This window comes from Dendrobates tinctorius, unplaced genomic scaffold (genome assembly GCF_039654945.1).
Source record: "Dendrobates tinctorius isolate UK_male_01 unplaced genomic scaffold, ASM3965494v1 ptg000019l, whole genome shotgun sequence".
NCBI lineage: Eukaryota > Metazoa > Chordata > Amphibia > Anura > Dendrobatidae > Dendrobates > Dendrobates tinctorius.
In genome coordinates, this window is record NW_027361687.1 from 69,690,195 (window position 1) to 69,706,936 (window position 16,742).

The 16,742-nt window shown below is 46.3% G+C and overlaps 1 protein-coding gene across 2 annotated transcripts in view; it reads left to right on the top strand.

The window, feature by feature from the left end:
• Positions 1 to 3,748: 3,748 nt before the first annotated feature.
• The window catches only part of LOC141083046 (cathepsin K-like), a 97,329-nt gene continuing 84,335 nt past the window's right edge, over positions 3,749 to 16,742 (top strand). Inside the window, exon 1 of one of the 2 annotated variants that reach the window (XM_073567215.1) lies at positions 3,749 to 3,866. In XM_073567215.1, coding sequence (XP_073423316.1) covers positions 3,808 to 3,866 — 59 coding nt within the window. In that variant the 5' untranslated portion in view covers positions 3,749 to 3,807. Of the gene's footprint in view, positions 3,867 to 3,950; positions 4,049 to 16,742 lie in introns of those variants that run through there. The other variant, XM_073567216.1, reaches the window with a different exon arrangement.

A 16,742-nucleotide genomic window follows, 5' to 3' on the forward strand; every position in this document is an offset into this window, starting at 1 on the left:
TCACCCATGATGATAGTGAGGATGTCAATGGAAAGAAAGTGAAGAAGCCAGGTAGAGAATTGGTCAATGAAGGCAGTGACCGGGCCCGTAGGCCGGTATATGACGGCCACTTGGAGGATGGAGGGAGAGTAGATGCGGACTGTTTTACCAACAGTAAAAAAAAAAAAATGTCATGCATAAGGGACTGAGGGTTAAACTAACATCTTATTGCTGCCAACACCTCACAGAGATCCCCTACAAATCTTAAACATGCACAGCGTGTTCTTGGTGTATGCTCCGTAGTCTCCTTTCTTTGGGCAGAGACACTGGTGATGTATTGAGCATACGCCAGAGATGGGTACCAACAGCACAGGCGATTCTTACAATGTGGAGATGACATCACTTGCGGTCTGGCACTGGGAGACCATGTCTATGAAGTGCAAAACAGAAGCCGCGGAGACACCATCATGTGTTTCTCAACGCAAGCAATGACCAGCCAGGTCTTTGTCCGGGAAGGAACAACCACGGGAAGGGCAGTCTCCAATGAAGGAAACCACCTATGCCAAAACATGGTATCCATCCACATACAGCTGTTTCGGGGTATTGCCCCTCATCAGTGTGGAGTAGGAAACTGGCTGGTAGGAGCAATGCCTAGTAAAAAGACTATGAAGAGGAGGATGAATGAACTCATGGAGATCAACATCCGACACTGCGGAGACACCATCACGTGTTTCTCAACGCAGTGATTCTAGAGCACTGCCCCCATCCCTTATGGGAAATATGCAAAACATGCAAAACAGAAGCCGCGGAGACACCATCACGTGTTTCTCAACGCAAGCAATGACCAGCCAGGTCTTTGTCCGGGAAGGAACAACCACGGGAAGGGCAGTCTCCAATGAAGGAAACCACCTATGCCAAAACATGGTATCCATCCACATACAGCTGTTTCGGGGTATTGCCCCTCATCAGTGTGGAGTAGGAAACTGGCTGGTAGGAGCAATGCCTAGTAAAAAGACTATGAAGAGGAGGATGAATGAACTCATGGAGATCAACATCCGACACTGCGGAGACACCATCACGTGTTTCTCAACGCAGTGATTCTAGAGCACTGCCCCCATCCCTCATGGGAAATATGCAAAACATGCAAAACAGAAGCCGCGGAGACACCATCACGTGTTTCTCAACGCAAGCAATGACCAGCCAGGTCTTTGTCCGGGAAGGAACAACCACGGGAAGGGCAGTCTCCAATGAAGGAAACCACCTATGTCAAAACATGGTATCCATCCACATACAGCTGTTTCGGGGTATTGCCCCTCATCAGTGTGGAGTAGGAAACTGGCTGGTAGGAGCAATGCCTAGTAAAAAGACTATGAAGAGGAGGATGAATGAACTCATGGAGATCAACATCCGACACTGCGGAGACACCATCACGTGTTTCTCAACGCAGTGATTCTAGAGCACTGCCCCCATCCCTTATGGGAAATATGCAAAACATGCAAAACAGAAGCCGCGGAGACACCATCACGTGTTTCTCAACGCAAGCAATGACCAGCCAGGTCTTTGTCCGGGAAGGAACAACCACGGGAAGGGCAGTCTCCAATGAAGGAAACCACCTATGCCAAAACATGGTATCCATCCACATACAGCTGTTTCGGGGTATTGCCCCTCATCAGTGTGGAGTAGGAAACTGGCTGGTAGGAGCAATGCCTAGTAAAAAGACATAGGTGGTTTCCTTCATTGGAGACTGCCCTTCCCGTGGTTGTTCCTTCCCGGACAAAGACCTGGCTGGTCATTGCTTGCGTTGAGAAACACGTGATGGTGTCTCCGCGGCTTCTGTTTTGCATGTTTTGCATATTTCCCATAAGGGATGGGGGCAGTGCTCTAGAATCACTGCGTTGAGAAACACGTGATGGTGTCTCCGCAGTGTCGGATGTTGATCTCCATGAGTTCATTCATCCTCCTCTTCATAGTCTTTTTACTAGGCATTGCTCCTACCAGCCAGTTTCCTACTCCACACTGATGAGGGGCAATACCCCGAAACAGCTGTATGTGGATGGATACCATGTTTTGGCATAGGTGGTTTCCTTCATTGGAGACTGCCCTTCCCGTGGTTGTTCCTTCCCGGACAAAGACCTGGCTGGTCATTGCTTGCGTTGAGAAACACGTGATGGTGTCTCCGCGGCTTCTGTTTTGCATATTTCCCATAAGGGATGGGGGCAGTGCTCTAGAATCACTGCGTTGAGAAACACGTGATGGTGTCTCCGCAGTGTCGGATGTTGATCTCCATGAGTTCATTCATCCTCCTCTTCATGTCTATTAAGTGACATCTCATCACTGCCACTACGTCACTGGAATCACCTGTCAAATCTAACAATTGTACCCAACCTGGCGCATGCGCAATGCATTACCAGGGTCTCTGCCCACAGAATTGAGAGTACTGAGCATATGCCGAGGTGTAAATTGTAGGTATATATTCCAGTTCTGGGGTACCAGTTAGCCAGATCATGAATGCTGTATCTCCCATAGACTTCAATGCAACTGAGAATTTGGACGGGAAAACTTTTCGAAGACCAAAATACTGAAATAATCTTATCAGAAACGTCAGATGAATGTAACAAACCCTGTTTAGAAGACGCTGCTGGCTCTTGAAAGGTCGTATATTCAATCTAGTACATGCAGAGGAGCATTTTTATGTTTTTACTGTAAAGCAAATAAATAGACAGATCAGAAAGCCACAACGTGAAATCATCCTGTGACAATATAAGAAACTTTATGAATATCTTCCTTTTTGCATTTGGAGATGTGAAACCAAAAATACTGGAATGTGATCGACGGAAATTTCACATCACATGACAGCACATTGGCTTATCACATAACTTACGGTAAACCTAAAATAACATACATTTGCATAGGAGGAAGTAATGGAGCACGGAATGTTTCAGTCTATTGTCTTTTCAAGAGTAGATGCAGATGATGAGATTTTATCAAACAAGTGGCAATTTCTGTGACAATAGTGAATTGACTATTTATGCATTGGGGCAGTGTAAGTGCCCATCGCCAGTCCTACACTCCAAAACCCTTGGTTATATTTTATGGCCCAATATTTTTTATATGGCCATAGGGTGCTAAGAAAAGAGAATGTTCACACCTTATTTTTTTCTCCATTATGTTTTGCATATACATCTGAGATTTAATGTACTAGCCCACCCAGGCCCAAGCTATTGTCATATTCTAAAAGTTTCCTTTTGGTGTACACCTGCCTGTTATGTGTCTTTTTTTATGCAGTTAAAAAAAAGCATAGTCTTCAGCAATTTCTTAAAGGAATACAATAAAAAGTTTTTGAAAAAAGTTGCAATGAGCAGGGGCATATGTTGCAACCTTCTGTTGGAGTTATATATCGGAAAATAATCACGAATTATACCTCTGATAAAAAGAAAAAGCAAGTTGTGACCAAAGGCTTTATATTGCCACCATATAGTCTTCAAACATTATGCAGCATCTAAACAATACCACAATCCACTTCTAAATGGAAAACTCCCGACAAAAATAGGAAATTGACATTTTTTTCAATGAAATCTCTTATGTCCCAATATTTGACTGTTTTTCAACATGGATCAACTTGGATACACTCTACCGCCTGCTGATTTCCAGTGCTAATATATGTAACTGTAAATGGGCAGGGGCAGCATTTGAGAGTCTCTGAGCAGACTATAGGGCCGTGTACTGTTAGTCTGCTTTTTGTATAAGTTTGCTCCTCTTCTTGAAGTCTTTCCAGCTGCCCAGAATTCCCCGTCTGAACTTCCTGGAAAGGATCAGCCCACAACGCTCATGCAGGCTCAGTTACAGGGAGGCTGCAGGCAGAGGAGGACACCATTCTCACCCCTCAGGTACTGACTGCTCTTTCTATCCTCTCCTCTCTTTGTATGGGTGATCGCTGCCTGAGCAGTAACTCTCTCATAAATCTCTTACAGCTTTAGATTTCTGCAAACACTGAAAACTTACTTACTGGTGAACCATTGTAAAAAGTCACCATGGGGCAGTGGGGTAGCATCATCTCCCAGTGCTCGAGGCAAGTGGAGTACTTTGCAACTCATAACCAATGAATTGCTAACATTCCCCAAGTTCCTATCCTCTATTTTTCTTCTTTTTTTCTGCATTGCAACATAACGATTAATGAAATATATGATTTTTTATATATTTATTACTTTTTGTGTTTTTCAGTAATGATTTTAATAGCTTCAACTCTAGTCTTAACCCAAACTCTCACTCCAACTCTGCTCTTAGCAGTAACCCTAGTTCCAAACCTAGTCATAGCTCCAACTCTAGTCTTAGCCCTAACTGTAGCTCCAATCCTAGTCATAGCTCCATTCTAGTCTTAAACCAAACCCTAGCTCCAACCCTAGTAATAGCGCCAACTCTACTCTTAGCACTAACCCTAGCTCCACACCTAGTCAAAGCTCCAACACTAGTCTTAGCCTTAACTGTAGCTCCAAGCCTAGTCATAGCTCCAACTCTAGCCTAACCCGAGCTTTAATTCTAGCACTGGCTCCAACTCTAGTCTTAGACCTAACCCTAGCTCCAACTTTAGTCTAACCCACGACTCTACCCTTAGCCCTAAATGTCGCTCCAACGTTTGTCAGAGCTCCAACCCTAGTCTTCACCTCAACCCTAGTCTTAGCCCAAATTATAGCTCCAACTCTAGTCTTAGCCCTAACTGTAGCTCCAATCCTAGTCATAGCTCCATTCTAGTCTTAACCCTAACCTTAGCTCTAAGCCTAGTCACATCTAAAAACTCTAGTCTTACCCCAGCTTTAACACTAGTCTTGGCTCCAACTCTAGCCTTAGCCCTAACCCTAGCTCCAAGCCCAGTCATAGCTCTAACACTAGTCGTAACCCTAACCTAAGCTTCAAGTCTAGTCATAGCTCCAACTCTAGCCTTACCTGAGCTTTAACTCTAGCCTTGGCTCCAACTCTAGTCTTAGAACCTAACCCTAGCTCCAAGCCGAGTCATAGCTCGAACTATAGTCTTAGCACTAACCCTAACTCCACTCCTAGTCATAGCTCCGTTCTAGTCATATCCCTAACTGTAGCTCCAATCCGAGTCATAGCTCCAACTCTAGTCTTAAACCAAACCCTAGCTCCAACCCTAGTAATAGCTCCAACTCTACTCTTAGCACTAACCCTAGCTCCAAACCTAGTCATAGCTCCAACACTAGTCTTAGCCTTAACCGTAACTCCAAGCCTAGTCATAGCTCCAACTCTAGCCTGACCCGAGCTTTAATTCTAGCACTGGCTCCAACTCTAGTCTTAGACCTAACCCTAGCTCCAACTTTAGTCTAACCCACAACTCTACCCTTAGCCATAAATGTAGCTCCAACGTTTCTCAGAGCTCCAACCCTAGTCTTCACCTTAACCCTAGTCTTAGCCCTAATTATAGCTCCAACTCTAGTCTTAGCCCTAACCTTAGCACTAAGCCTAGTCACATCTCCAACTCTAGTCTTACCCCAGCTTTAACACTAGTCTTGGCTCCAACTCTAACCTTAGCCCTAACCCTAGCTCCAAGCCTAGTCATAGCTCTAACACTAGTCGTAACCTGTTATGAGCTCATTTTCTGCTCCTCCAGTTGAGAGTTCTCCTTCCGTTCTCCCTCTGGTGGTGACAGGAGGTAGTGAGGTTGGTTTAAGTGGTAGTGATCTGCCAACTGATGAGAAAGATAACGATTGGATCTCTGGAATATCAGACTGGATATAAGACAGCCGACGCCCTATCCTGCTGCTGGTGATTCAGTCTGCTTCTCAGGTCTTGGACTTCAGCTCTCTTCCAGTCTTCTTAAGTTAAGTTTGTTTTTTGCTAATGTTCACACTTGCGCTTGTTGGTCAATTCAGTTTCTTGTGTGGTCAGCTTGCCCCTGCTGGGGCTATGCTGAACTTCCACTCCTATTTATCTGTATTTGCCAATTTGCCTTTTTGTCCCTTATTAGATTGGCCTCTTTTTGCTCTGTTTCAGAATATTTCAGAGTGCTGATATAGTGGGAGAAGTCTAGTGACTTCAGGGTTAATTTTGCTATCAGACGTGTTGGACATTATTTTTGGTAGGGTTTTTTGGCAGATTGCAGACAGTGGCTTTCCTTTCCTGTCCTTTCTAGTTAGTCGGGCCCCATCATTTGCTCAGCCTATTTTCCTGCCTGTGTATGTGTTTTCATCTTGCTTCACCGTCAATACATGTGTGGGGGCTGTCTTTTCCTTTGGGGTCTTCTCTGGGGCAGTTAGTTTTCCCTTTTCTTTCTTTAGGTTTATGTAGTCCTCCGGCGGTGACGAGGCGTCTAGGAACAACGTAGGAACACTCCACTGCTACTATTAGTTGTGTGGTTAAGATCAGGGATCTGCAATCTGCATAGTGACCAACCTCTCTGGTTTTCTGGGACTTAGCTTTTTGTTGTTCCTCCTCGGTGACCCATTCATAACAGAATCATCAGCCATACCGCAGATTCTAGGGTACTCAAAAGCAGGGAAAGATTGTTTTTTCCTCTTTTTTTTCTGGGGCCATAGGAGGATTTTTTTGTTTCCTAATGGAGATTAAGCAATTGTCTGATCGTGTGGAGCAACTTGCTGCTGAAGTGCAGGGAATTTCCACCTACCTCATTCAGTCACACGCTGCTGAACCTAAGATTCCTACTCCTGATGTGTTTTCTGGGGATCGGTCTAAATTTCTGAATTTTAAGTATAATTGTAAATTATTTCTTGCCTTGAAGCCTAATTCATCGGGGAGCTCTGGGCAGCAGGTTAAAATTGTCATCTCCTTGCTGCGCGGCGATCCCCAGGATTGGGCTTTTTCTCTGATACCTGAAAATCCTATTTTGACTAATGTGGATGCATTTTTTCAAGCCTTGGGGTTGTTGTATGATGAACCTAATGCTGTTGATCAAGCGAGAGAACCCTGTTGGCATTATACCAGGGTCAGGATCCTGCAGAGTTGTACTGTCAAAAATTCCGAAAGTGGGCGGTCCTTACTACATAGAATGATAGTGCATTGGCGGCTCTCTTTCGGAAAGGTTTGTCAGAGACCGTAAAAGATGTTATGGTGGGATTTCCTGTTCCTTCTGGTCTGGATGGCTCTATGTCATTAGCCATTCAAGTTGATCGGCGTTTACATGAACGTAAAACTACACGGGAGGCGCTGCCACCTTTTGAACAAATGTCTGAACCTATGCAATGTGATGGGGTTTTGCCTAGGGCGCAACGTCGGGAGTTTAGAAGGCGTAATAAGCTGTGTTTTTTCTGTGGAGACGCCTTTCATACTATTTCTGTCTGCCCTAAACAAGAGAAACGTTTTGCACACACATTTGCTGTGGGTAGTATACAACCTAAGTTCCTTTTGGCAATTACTCTGATCTGCTCCTTGTCCACATTTTCCACTAAGGCTTTTGTGGATTCAGGAGCAGCTCTGAATCTGATGGATTTGGACTTTGCTAAACGTTGTGGTTTGTCCATGACGCCTCTGCAGACGCCTATTCCTTTGAGGGGTATTGATGCCACTCCTTTGGCAGAGAATAAACCTCAGTTTTGGACCCAGGTGATAATGCGAGTTGCCCCAGACCACCAAGAAAATTGTAAATTTTTAGTGCTGCATAATTTGCATGATACTATTGTTCTGGGGTTCCCCTGGTTGCAAACTCATAACCCAGTTTTGGATTGGAAATCTGTCTCTGTGGTGAGTTGGGGTTGTCAGTGTGTTCGTAGGGACGCTCCTGTTTTCTCCACCTCTCCTCAGTCTCATGATGTTCCTGATTATCTGGCTGATTTTTCTGATGTATTTAGTGAGAGTAAGTCTGCGTCTTTGCCTCCTCATAGGAATTATGACTGTGCAATTGACTTGATGCCTGGGTGTAAATTTCCCAAGGATCGGCTTTTCAACTTATCTGTACCCGAACATGATGCTATGCGATCCTATATTAAGGAGTCGTTGGAGAAGGGTCATATTAGACCATCCTCGTCACCTTTAGGTGCTGGTTTTTTTTTGAGGCCAAGAAAGATGGTTCATTAAGACCGTGTATTGATTATCGTTCCCTTAACAAGATGACGGTTAAATATCAGTACCCGTTACCTCTGATGTCTGATTTATTCTCCAGAGTTAAGAGTGCCTGCTGGTTTACTAAGCTTGACCTCAGGGGGGGCGTATAACCTTATTCGCATCAAGCACGGGGATGAATGGAAGACGGCGTTTAATACTCCAGAGGGACATTTTGAGTACCTGGTGATGTCTTTTGGGCTCTCTAATGCCCCTTATGTCTTCCAGTCCTCTATGAATGATATTTTCTGAGACTTTGTGGATAAGTTTTTGATCATCTATCTGGATGATATTTTGATCTTTTCTAGTGATTGGGATTCCCATGTGGAACATGTCCGGACTGTGTTCCGGATTTTGAGGGAGAATTCCCTGTTTGTTAAGGGATCGAAGTGCCTCTTTGGTGTACAGAGGATATCATTTTTGGGATTTATCTTGTCTCCATCGACTATTGAAATGGACCCGGCCAAGGTACAGGCCATTTATGATTGGGTTCAGCCTACTTCTTTGAAGGCTCTCCAGAAGTTTTTGGGTTTTTCTAATTTCTATTGTAAATTTATAGGTAATTTTTCTAGTATTGTCAAACCACTGACTGATCTGACCAAGAAGGGAGCTGATGTGCTGAATTGGTCTCCTGAGGCTGTCTCAGCATTTCAGGAGCTTAAGCGGAGATTTACTTCAGCTCCAGTTTTACGGCAACCTGATGTCTCACTTCCATTTCAAGTGGAGGTAGACGCTTCTGAGATTGGTGCAGGAGCTGTGTTGTCCCAAAAAGACCCTGTGACTTCTAAGATGAATCCCTGTGCCTTCTTTTCTCGAAAGTTTTCCTCATCTGAACGCAACTATGACGTGGGGAATCGGGAATTGTTGGCCATGAAATGGGTATTTGAGGAGTGGAGACATTGGTTGGAGGGAGCTAGACATCAATTTGTGGTCCTCACCGATCACAAGAATCTGATTTATCTGGAGTCGGCCAAACGCTTGAATCCTTGACAGGCTAGATGGGCCTTGTTTTTCACGCATTTTAATTTTGTGGTCTCTTTTCTTCCGGGCACTAAGAATGTTAAGGAAGACGCCCTTTCTATGAGTTTCTTGGCTGATTCTCTTAATGTGACCAAGCCTACTACTATCCTAGGTGAGGGGGTAGTTCTTTCTGCCATTTCCCCCGATTTGAGATGCGCCCTGGAGCAATTTCAGGAGGATAAACCTGAGCGTTGCCCTATGGTAAGATTGTATGTTCCTGACCAGTGGAGAAAGAGTGATGTCTGAAATCCATTGCTCCGCATTGGCTGGTCATCCGGGTATTTTTGGTACCAGAGATTTGGTGAGTCGGTCGTTTTGGTGGCCTGCCTTATCTCGTGATGTCAGGAATTTTGTACAGTCCTGTGGGACTTGTTCTCGGTCTAAACCCTGTTCTCGTTCTAGTGGGTTGATGATGCCCTTGCCGGTGCCCAAGAGGCCATGGACCCATATCTCAATTGATTTTATTTCTGATCTTCCTGTCTCTCAGAGAATGACTGTTATCTCGGTGATTTGTGATAGATTTTCGAAGATGGTCCATCTTGTACCACTCCCAAAGTTGCCATCTTCCGCTGAGTTGTACCCTTGTTTTTACAACAGGTGGTTCGGTTACACGGGATTCCTGAGAACATTGTGTCCGATAAAGGGGTCCAGTTTGTTTCCAGATTCTGGAAAGCCTTTTGTTCCAATCTGGGAATTCAGTTATCCTTCTCCTCCGCGTTTCATCCCCAGACCAATGGGCAGACTGAGAGAACAAGCCAGACCCTGGAGTCTTATTTAAGATGTTTTATATCTGCTGATCACGATGATTGGGTCTCATTTTTGCCCTTGGCCGAATTTGCGCTGAACAATAGAGCTAGTTCTGCCACTTTGATGTCACCCTTTTTCTGTAATTTTGGGTTTCATCCTCGGTTCTCTTCAGGGCAAGTGGAATCTTCGTCCTGCCCAGGTGTGGACACTGTGGTTGTGAGAATGCAGCAGATATGGGACCAAGTGGTGGATAAGTTGTCACTCTCTCAGGAAAAGGCCCAGCGTTTTTCCAACCGGCATAGGACCATTGGTCCCCGGTTTAAAGTGGGTGATATGGTTTGGTTGTCGTCTAAGGCTGGTTTCACATTTGCGCTTTTGTGCGCAGCGCATCGTGCGCACCTGTGCGCATGCGCACCTATGTTTAACATGATGTGCGCATGGTCTTGCGCACACTTGCGTTTTCGTGCGCATGCGTTTTTTTTTCTTTCGCGCCAGGCGCGCCAGACGCAACATGTTGCATTTTTTGGTGTGCCCTGTCTCGGAAAAAAAACGCATGCGCACGCTTGCGCACGGAATGTGCAAAAACAACACATTGAAGTCTATGGGAACGCATGCGTGCGCATGGTCTTGCACACGGTTGCGTTTTTTTGCGCATGCGTTTTTGAGTTAAACAAGTCTAGAATGTTCTCTAGACAATGGAAAAATGAAACACCTAAAAACGCACGTGCATAAAAAAGCAAACGCATGCAAAAACGCATGTAAAACGCAAGCAACGCTGCGTTTTTTTGACGCATCAGCGTGCGCATGACGTTAAAAAAACGCGCGTTTGTTTTGCGTTTTTCTTTGCATTTTTTATGCGCCCGATGCGCTGCGCAAAAAAACGCTAATGTGAAACTAGCCTTAGAATATTCCTATGAAGGTTGCCTCTCCAAAATTTAAGCCCAGATTTATTGGACCTTATAAGATTTTGGAGATTCTTAATCCTGTTTCTTTTCGATTGGCTCTTCCAGTAACGTTCAAAATCCATAACGTATTTCACAAGTCACTGTTGAAGAGGTTTGTTGAGCCAGTAGTTCCTGTGGCGGCACCTCCTGACCCTGTATTGGTTAAAGGCAATGTGTAATATGAGGTAGAGAAAATATTTGATTCTCATTTGGTTAGACGGAGACTCCAGTATTTGGTCAAATGGAAGGGTTATGGCCAGGAGGATAATTCTTGGGTCTCTGCCTCTGATATTCATGCCAATAAATTGGTTCGTGGTTTTCACCGGGCCCATCCTGATCGGCCTGGTGGCATGGATGAGGGTTCGCTCAACCCTCCTCAAGGGGGGGTACTGTTATGAGCTCATTTTCTGCTCATCCAGTTGAGAGTTCTCCTTCCGTTCTCCCTCTGGTGGTGACAGGAGGTAGTGAGGTTGGTTTAAGTGGTAGTGATCTGCCACCTGATGAGAAGGATAACGATTGGATCTCTGGAATATCAGACTGGATATAAGACAGCCGACGCCCTATCCTGCTGCTGGTGATTCAGTCTGCTTCTCAGGTCTTGGACTTCAGCTCTTCCAGTCTTCTTAAGTTAAGTTTGTTTTTTGCTAATGTTCACACTTGCGCTTGTTGGTCAATTCAGTTTCTTGTGTGGTCAGCTTGCCCCTGCTGGGGCTATGCTGAACTTCCACTCCTATTTATCTGTATTTGCCAATTTGCCTTTTTGTCCCTTATTAGATTGGCCTCTTTTTGCTCTGTTTCAGAATATTTCAGAGTGCTGATATAGTGGGAGAAGTCTAGTGACTTCAGGGTTAATTTTGCTATCAGACATGTTGGACATTATTTTTGGTAGGGTTTTTTGGCAGATTGCAGACAGTGGCTTTCCTTTCCTGTCCTTTCTAGTTAGTCGGGCCCCATCATTTGCTCAGCCTATTTTACTGCCTGTGTATGTGTTTTCATCTTGCTTCACCGTCAATACATGTGTGGGGGCTGTCTTTTCCTTTGGGGTCTGCTCTTGGGCAGTTAGTTTTTCCTTTTCTTTCTTTAGGTTTATGTAGTCCTCCGGCGGTGACGAGGCGTCTAAGAACAACGTAGGAACGCTCCACTGCTACTATTAGTTGTGTGGTTAAGATCAGGGATCTGCAATCTGCATAGTGACCAACCTCTCTGGTTTTCTGGGACTTAGCTTTTTGTTGTTCCTCCTCGATGACCCATTCATAACAGTAACCCTAACCTAAGCTTCAAGTCTAGTCATAGCTCCAACTCTAGCCTTACCTGAGCTTTAACTCTAGCCTTGGCTCCAACTCTAGTCTTAGAACTTAACCCTTGCTCCAAGCCGAGTCATAGTTCCAACTCTAGTCTTAGCACTAACCCTAGCTCCAAGCCTAGTCATAGCTCCCACTCTAGTCTTATCACTAACCCTAGCTCCAAGCCTAGTCATAGCTTCAACTTTAGCATTACCCGAGCTTTAACTCTAGACTTGGCTCCAACTCTAGTCTTAGCCCTAACTCTAGCTCCAAGCCTAGTCATAGCTCCAACACTAATCTTAGACCTAACCTTAGCTCTAAACCTAGTCACAGCTCCAACTCTAGTCTTACCCTAGCTTTAACACTAGTCTTGGTGCCAGCTCTAGCCTTAGCCCTAACTGTAGCTCCAACACTAGTCTTAGCCCTAACCCTAGCTCCAAGTTTAGTCATAGCGCCAACTCTAGTCTTAGCCCTAAGCCTAGCTCCAAGCCTAGTCATAGCTCCAACACTAGTCTTAGCCCTACCCCTAGCTCCAAGCCTAGTCCTAGCTCCAACACTAATCTTAGCCCTAACCAAAGCTCCAAGCCTAGTCACAGCTCCAACTCTAGCCTTACCCGAGCTTTTACTCTAGCCTTGGCTCCAACTCTAGTCTTAGAACCTAACTGTAGCTCCAAGCCTAGTCATAGTTCCAACTCTAGTCTTAGCACTAACACTAGCTCCAAGCCTAGTCATAGCTCCAACTCTAGTCTTAGCCCTAATTGTAACTCCAATCCTAGTCATAGCTCAAATTCTAGTCTTAACCCAAACCTTAGCTCCAACCCTAGTGATAGCTCCAACTCTAGTCTTAGCCCTACCCCTAGCTCCAAGCCTAGTCCTAGCTCCAACACTAATCTTAGCCCTAACCAAAGCTCCAAGCCTAGTCACAGCTCCAACTCTAGCCTTACCCGAGCTTTTACTCTAGCCTTGGCTCCAACTCTAGTCTTAGAACCTAACTGTAGCTCCAAGCCTAGTCATAGTTCCAACTCTAGTCTTAGCACTAACACTAGCTCCAAGCCTAGTCATAGCTCCAACTCTAGTTTTAGCCCTAATCCTAGCTCCAAGCCTAGTCATAGCTCCAACTCTAGTCTTAGCACTAACCCTAGCTCCAAGCCTAGTCATGGCTCCAACACTAGTGTTAGCCCTAACCCTAGCTCCAATCCTAGCCATAGCTCCAACTCTAGTTTTAGCCCTAATCCTAGCTCCAAGCCTAGTCATAGCTTCAACTCTAGTCTTTGCACTAACCCTAGCTCCAAGCCTAGTCATAGTTACAACTCTAGTCTTAGCCCTAACCCTAGCTGCAAGCCTTGTCATAGCTCCAACTCTAGTCTTAGTCCTAACCCTAGCTCCAAGCCTAATCATAGCTCCAATTCTAGTCTTACCCCAGCTTTAACACTAGTCTTTGCTCCAACTCTAGCCATAGCACTAACCCTAGCTCCAAGCCTAGTCATAGCTGCAACACTAGTCTTAGCCCTAACTGTAGCTCAAAGCCTAGTCATAGCTCCAACTCTAGAATTACCCGAGCTTTAACTCTAGCCTTGGCTCCAATTCTAGTCTTAGACCTATCCCTAGCTCCAACTTTAGTCTTACCCACAACTCTACCCTTAGCTCTAAATGTAGCTCCAACGTTTGTCATATCTGCAACCCTAGTCTTTGCCTCAACCCTAGTTTTAGACCAATCCTAACTTCAACTCTACCTCCAACACTATCCCGAAGGGAGAAATTCTGTACCCTCATGTTCCCTATCCCATTCTATGCCACTGCTTTAGGGCACCATAGCAAAACTTGGAATCTATCTCCGGTCCACTTTACCTCTTTTGTATCGCAAGCAGGTGCGGGAATTCAGTGACACAGGGATTGCAGAACAAGGATGTATAACGAGGTTGTTTATTTGGCTAGCAAAGAAAAGGGTGGCAATAGTCTCCTCGCAGGGAGCTAATAACATTAACCTATGGATAGTAACAGCGTCGGACTGGCCCACCGGAGAACCGGCATCTGGTGGGCCCTGGCACCTGCTGGCATACAGGGCCAGCAGTTGCCTAGGGCCCCCGCTGCCCCCAGCCAGTGATGTGTCGCACACCATGCAGCTGCTATGGGGGCCCCTGCCAGTGGAGCAGCAGCGGGTGACAGGAGGCAGGAGCCCCTGTCCCCGCTGCTAAAGAGAAATGAATATTCACAGTCTCCACCCCCAGAGGCCCCGCCCCCAGCCCAGTAAGCCGCTCTGCATCTGTAAATCAGGGTCGGCGCCGCCCTCATTCCCCTCTGCTCCTGACTCACAGCCATCGCGCACCCGCTGTGTGTCTGGCAGAGGGGGCAGCTCTTGACACTGAAGCCGGCTGCCGGAATCAGCTTGGGAGCAAGGAGAGGTGAGTATTGTGGTTGGTTTTTTTATAGTGCTTTGAAGAAAGCACTATCTTGTAATCCGAACGCTGCAAACTTCTTCTTCTGCTTCTTCTTCTTATTCAGTTGATTTTCCGCTACACGCACAGACTCCGTTGAGGTATCGTTTTGAAGCCAGCGTCCACGAGTGGTGTGCTAAGTAATTTTCGTGCCGATCGGATTTGTAGTTTTTGCGCAATTTGCGTTTGAATTTTCCTCAGTGCGTTTCAATGGGAAAATGTTGCCACAGGGAAAACATGCCCTGAGGCGAGTCAAATGGCAGTTAAGCTCATTGATATGCGCAGGCACACCCAGTTACTATGCCAACGCCTACGAACTATACATGACCCCCCAGGACACAGATTCTGCCAGATAACTTCAGCTCTTAAAGCGAAACCCACAGCACAAATGCAAATCTAGCTTCATCACATGACACATGCCCCTGAGAGAGAATGTACGCCAAAGTGGATTTAGAAGCCCAGTGAGCCAAACTGGCTCTTAAAGGGCCGGCGCACCTAAATGAGTCTTAAAGGGCCGGCGTACCAATTCGAAAGCTGAGTGACCCCAGGCTCCAAATCGGAGACTGAGCCACCCCGGCCTCCAAATCGGACCCAGAGTGGCCCCGCTCACCAAATCGGACCCAGAGTGGCCCCGCCCACCAAATCGGACACAGAGTGACCCGTCCATCAAATCGGACCCTGAGGGGCCATGCCCACCAAATCAGACCCAGAGTGGCCCCGCCCACAAATAGGACCCTGAGGGGCCCCGCCCACCAAATTGGACCCTGAGGGGCCACGCCCACCAAATCAGACCCAGAGTGGCCCCGCCCACCAAATCGGACCCTGAAGGGCCCCGCCCACCAAATTAGACTCAGAGTGGCCCCACCCACCAAATCGGACACTGAGGGGCCCCGCCAACCAAATCGGACCCTGAGGGGCCCCGCCCACCAAATCGGACACCGAGTGGCCCCGCCCACCAAATCGGACTCTGAAGGGCCCTGCCCACCAAATCGGACCCTGAGGGGCCCCGCCCACCAAATCGGACCCTCAGGGACCCCGACCACCAAATCGGACCCTGAGGGGCCCCATCCACCAAATCGAACCCTCGGGGCCCCGCCCACCAAATCAGACTCTGAAGGGCCCCGCCCACCAAACCGGACCCTGAGGGGCCCCGCCCACCAAATCGGACACTCAGGGGCCCCGCCCACCAAATCGGACCCTGAGGGGCCCCACCCACCAAATCGGACCCTGAAGGGCCCCGGCCACCAAATCGGACCGAGGGGCCCCGCCACCAAATCGGACCCTAAGGGGCCCCGCCCACAAAACCGGACCCTGAGGAGCCCCAACCACAAAATCGGACCCTGAGGGGCCCCGGCCAACAAAATCGGACCCTGAGGGGCCCCACCCACCAAATCGTACCCTGAGGGGCCCCGGCCACAAAATCAGACCCTGAGAGGCCCCACCGACAAAATCAGACCCTGCGGGGCCCACCCACAAAATCGGACCCTGAGGGGCCACATCCACAAAATCGGACCCTGAGGGATCCTGGCCACCAATTCAATCCCTGAGGAGCCCAGGCCACTGAATCGGATCCTGAGGGGCCCCACCCACCAAATCAGACCCTGAGTGGCCAAAGTGGCCCCTGAGAGGCACCCACAGTTAAAATGGATCCTGAGTTGAAAGTCTTGAAGGGGCAGCAGGCAAGTCTCTCTTAAAGGGGCAGCACGGGCACCATTTCAAAGCACGATCTGTACTTCCTTCAGGAAATACACATCTAGTTTATATCTCTATCTCTCTCTGTCTATCTATCTAGATATCTATCTCTATATCTATCTATCTCTATATATCTCTCTCTGTATATCTCTCTCTCTATTATCTATATCTATCTATCTTTCTCTATCTATCTCTATATCTATCTGTATATCTATCCTCTATCTCTCTATCTCTCTCTATATCTATCTCTCTCTGTATCTATCTATATATCTAACTCTCTCTATCGCTCTATCTATATCTATAGCTGTCTATATATCTATCTTTCTATCTATATCTAGCTATATCTATCTATATATCTATCTTTCTATCTATATCTAGCTATATCTATCTATCTCTATATCTATCTTTCTATCTATATCTAGCTATATCTATCGCTATATCTATTTATCTATTATCTCTATATTTATCTATCTATCTCTATCTCTCTCTATATCCAACTCTATATCTATCTATCTATCGATCTAACTCTATATCTCTATATCTATCTATTATCTCTATATCTATCTCTATATCTA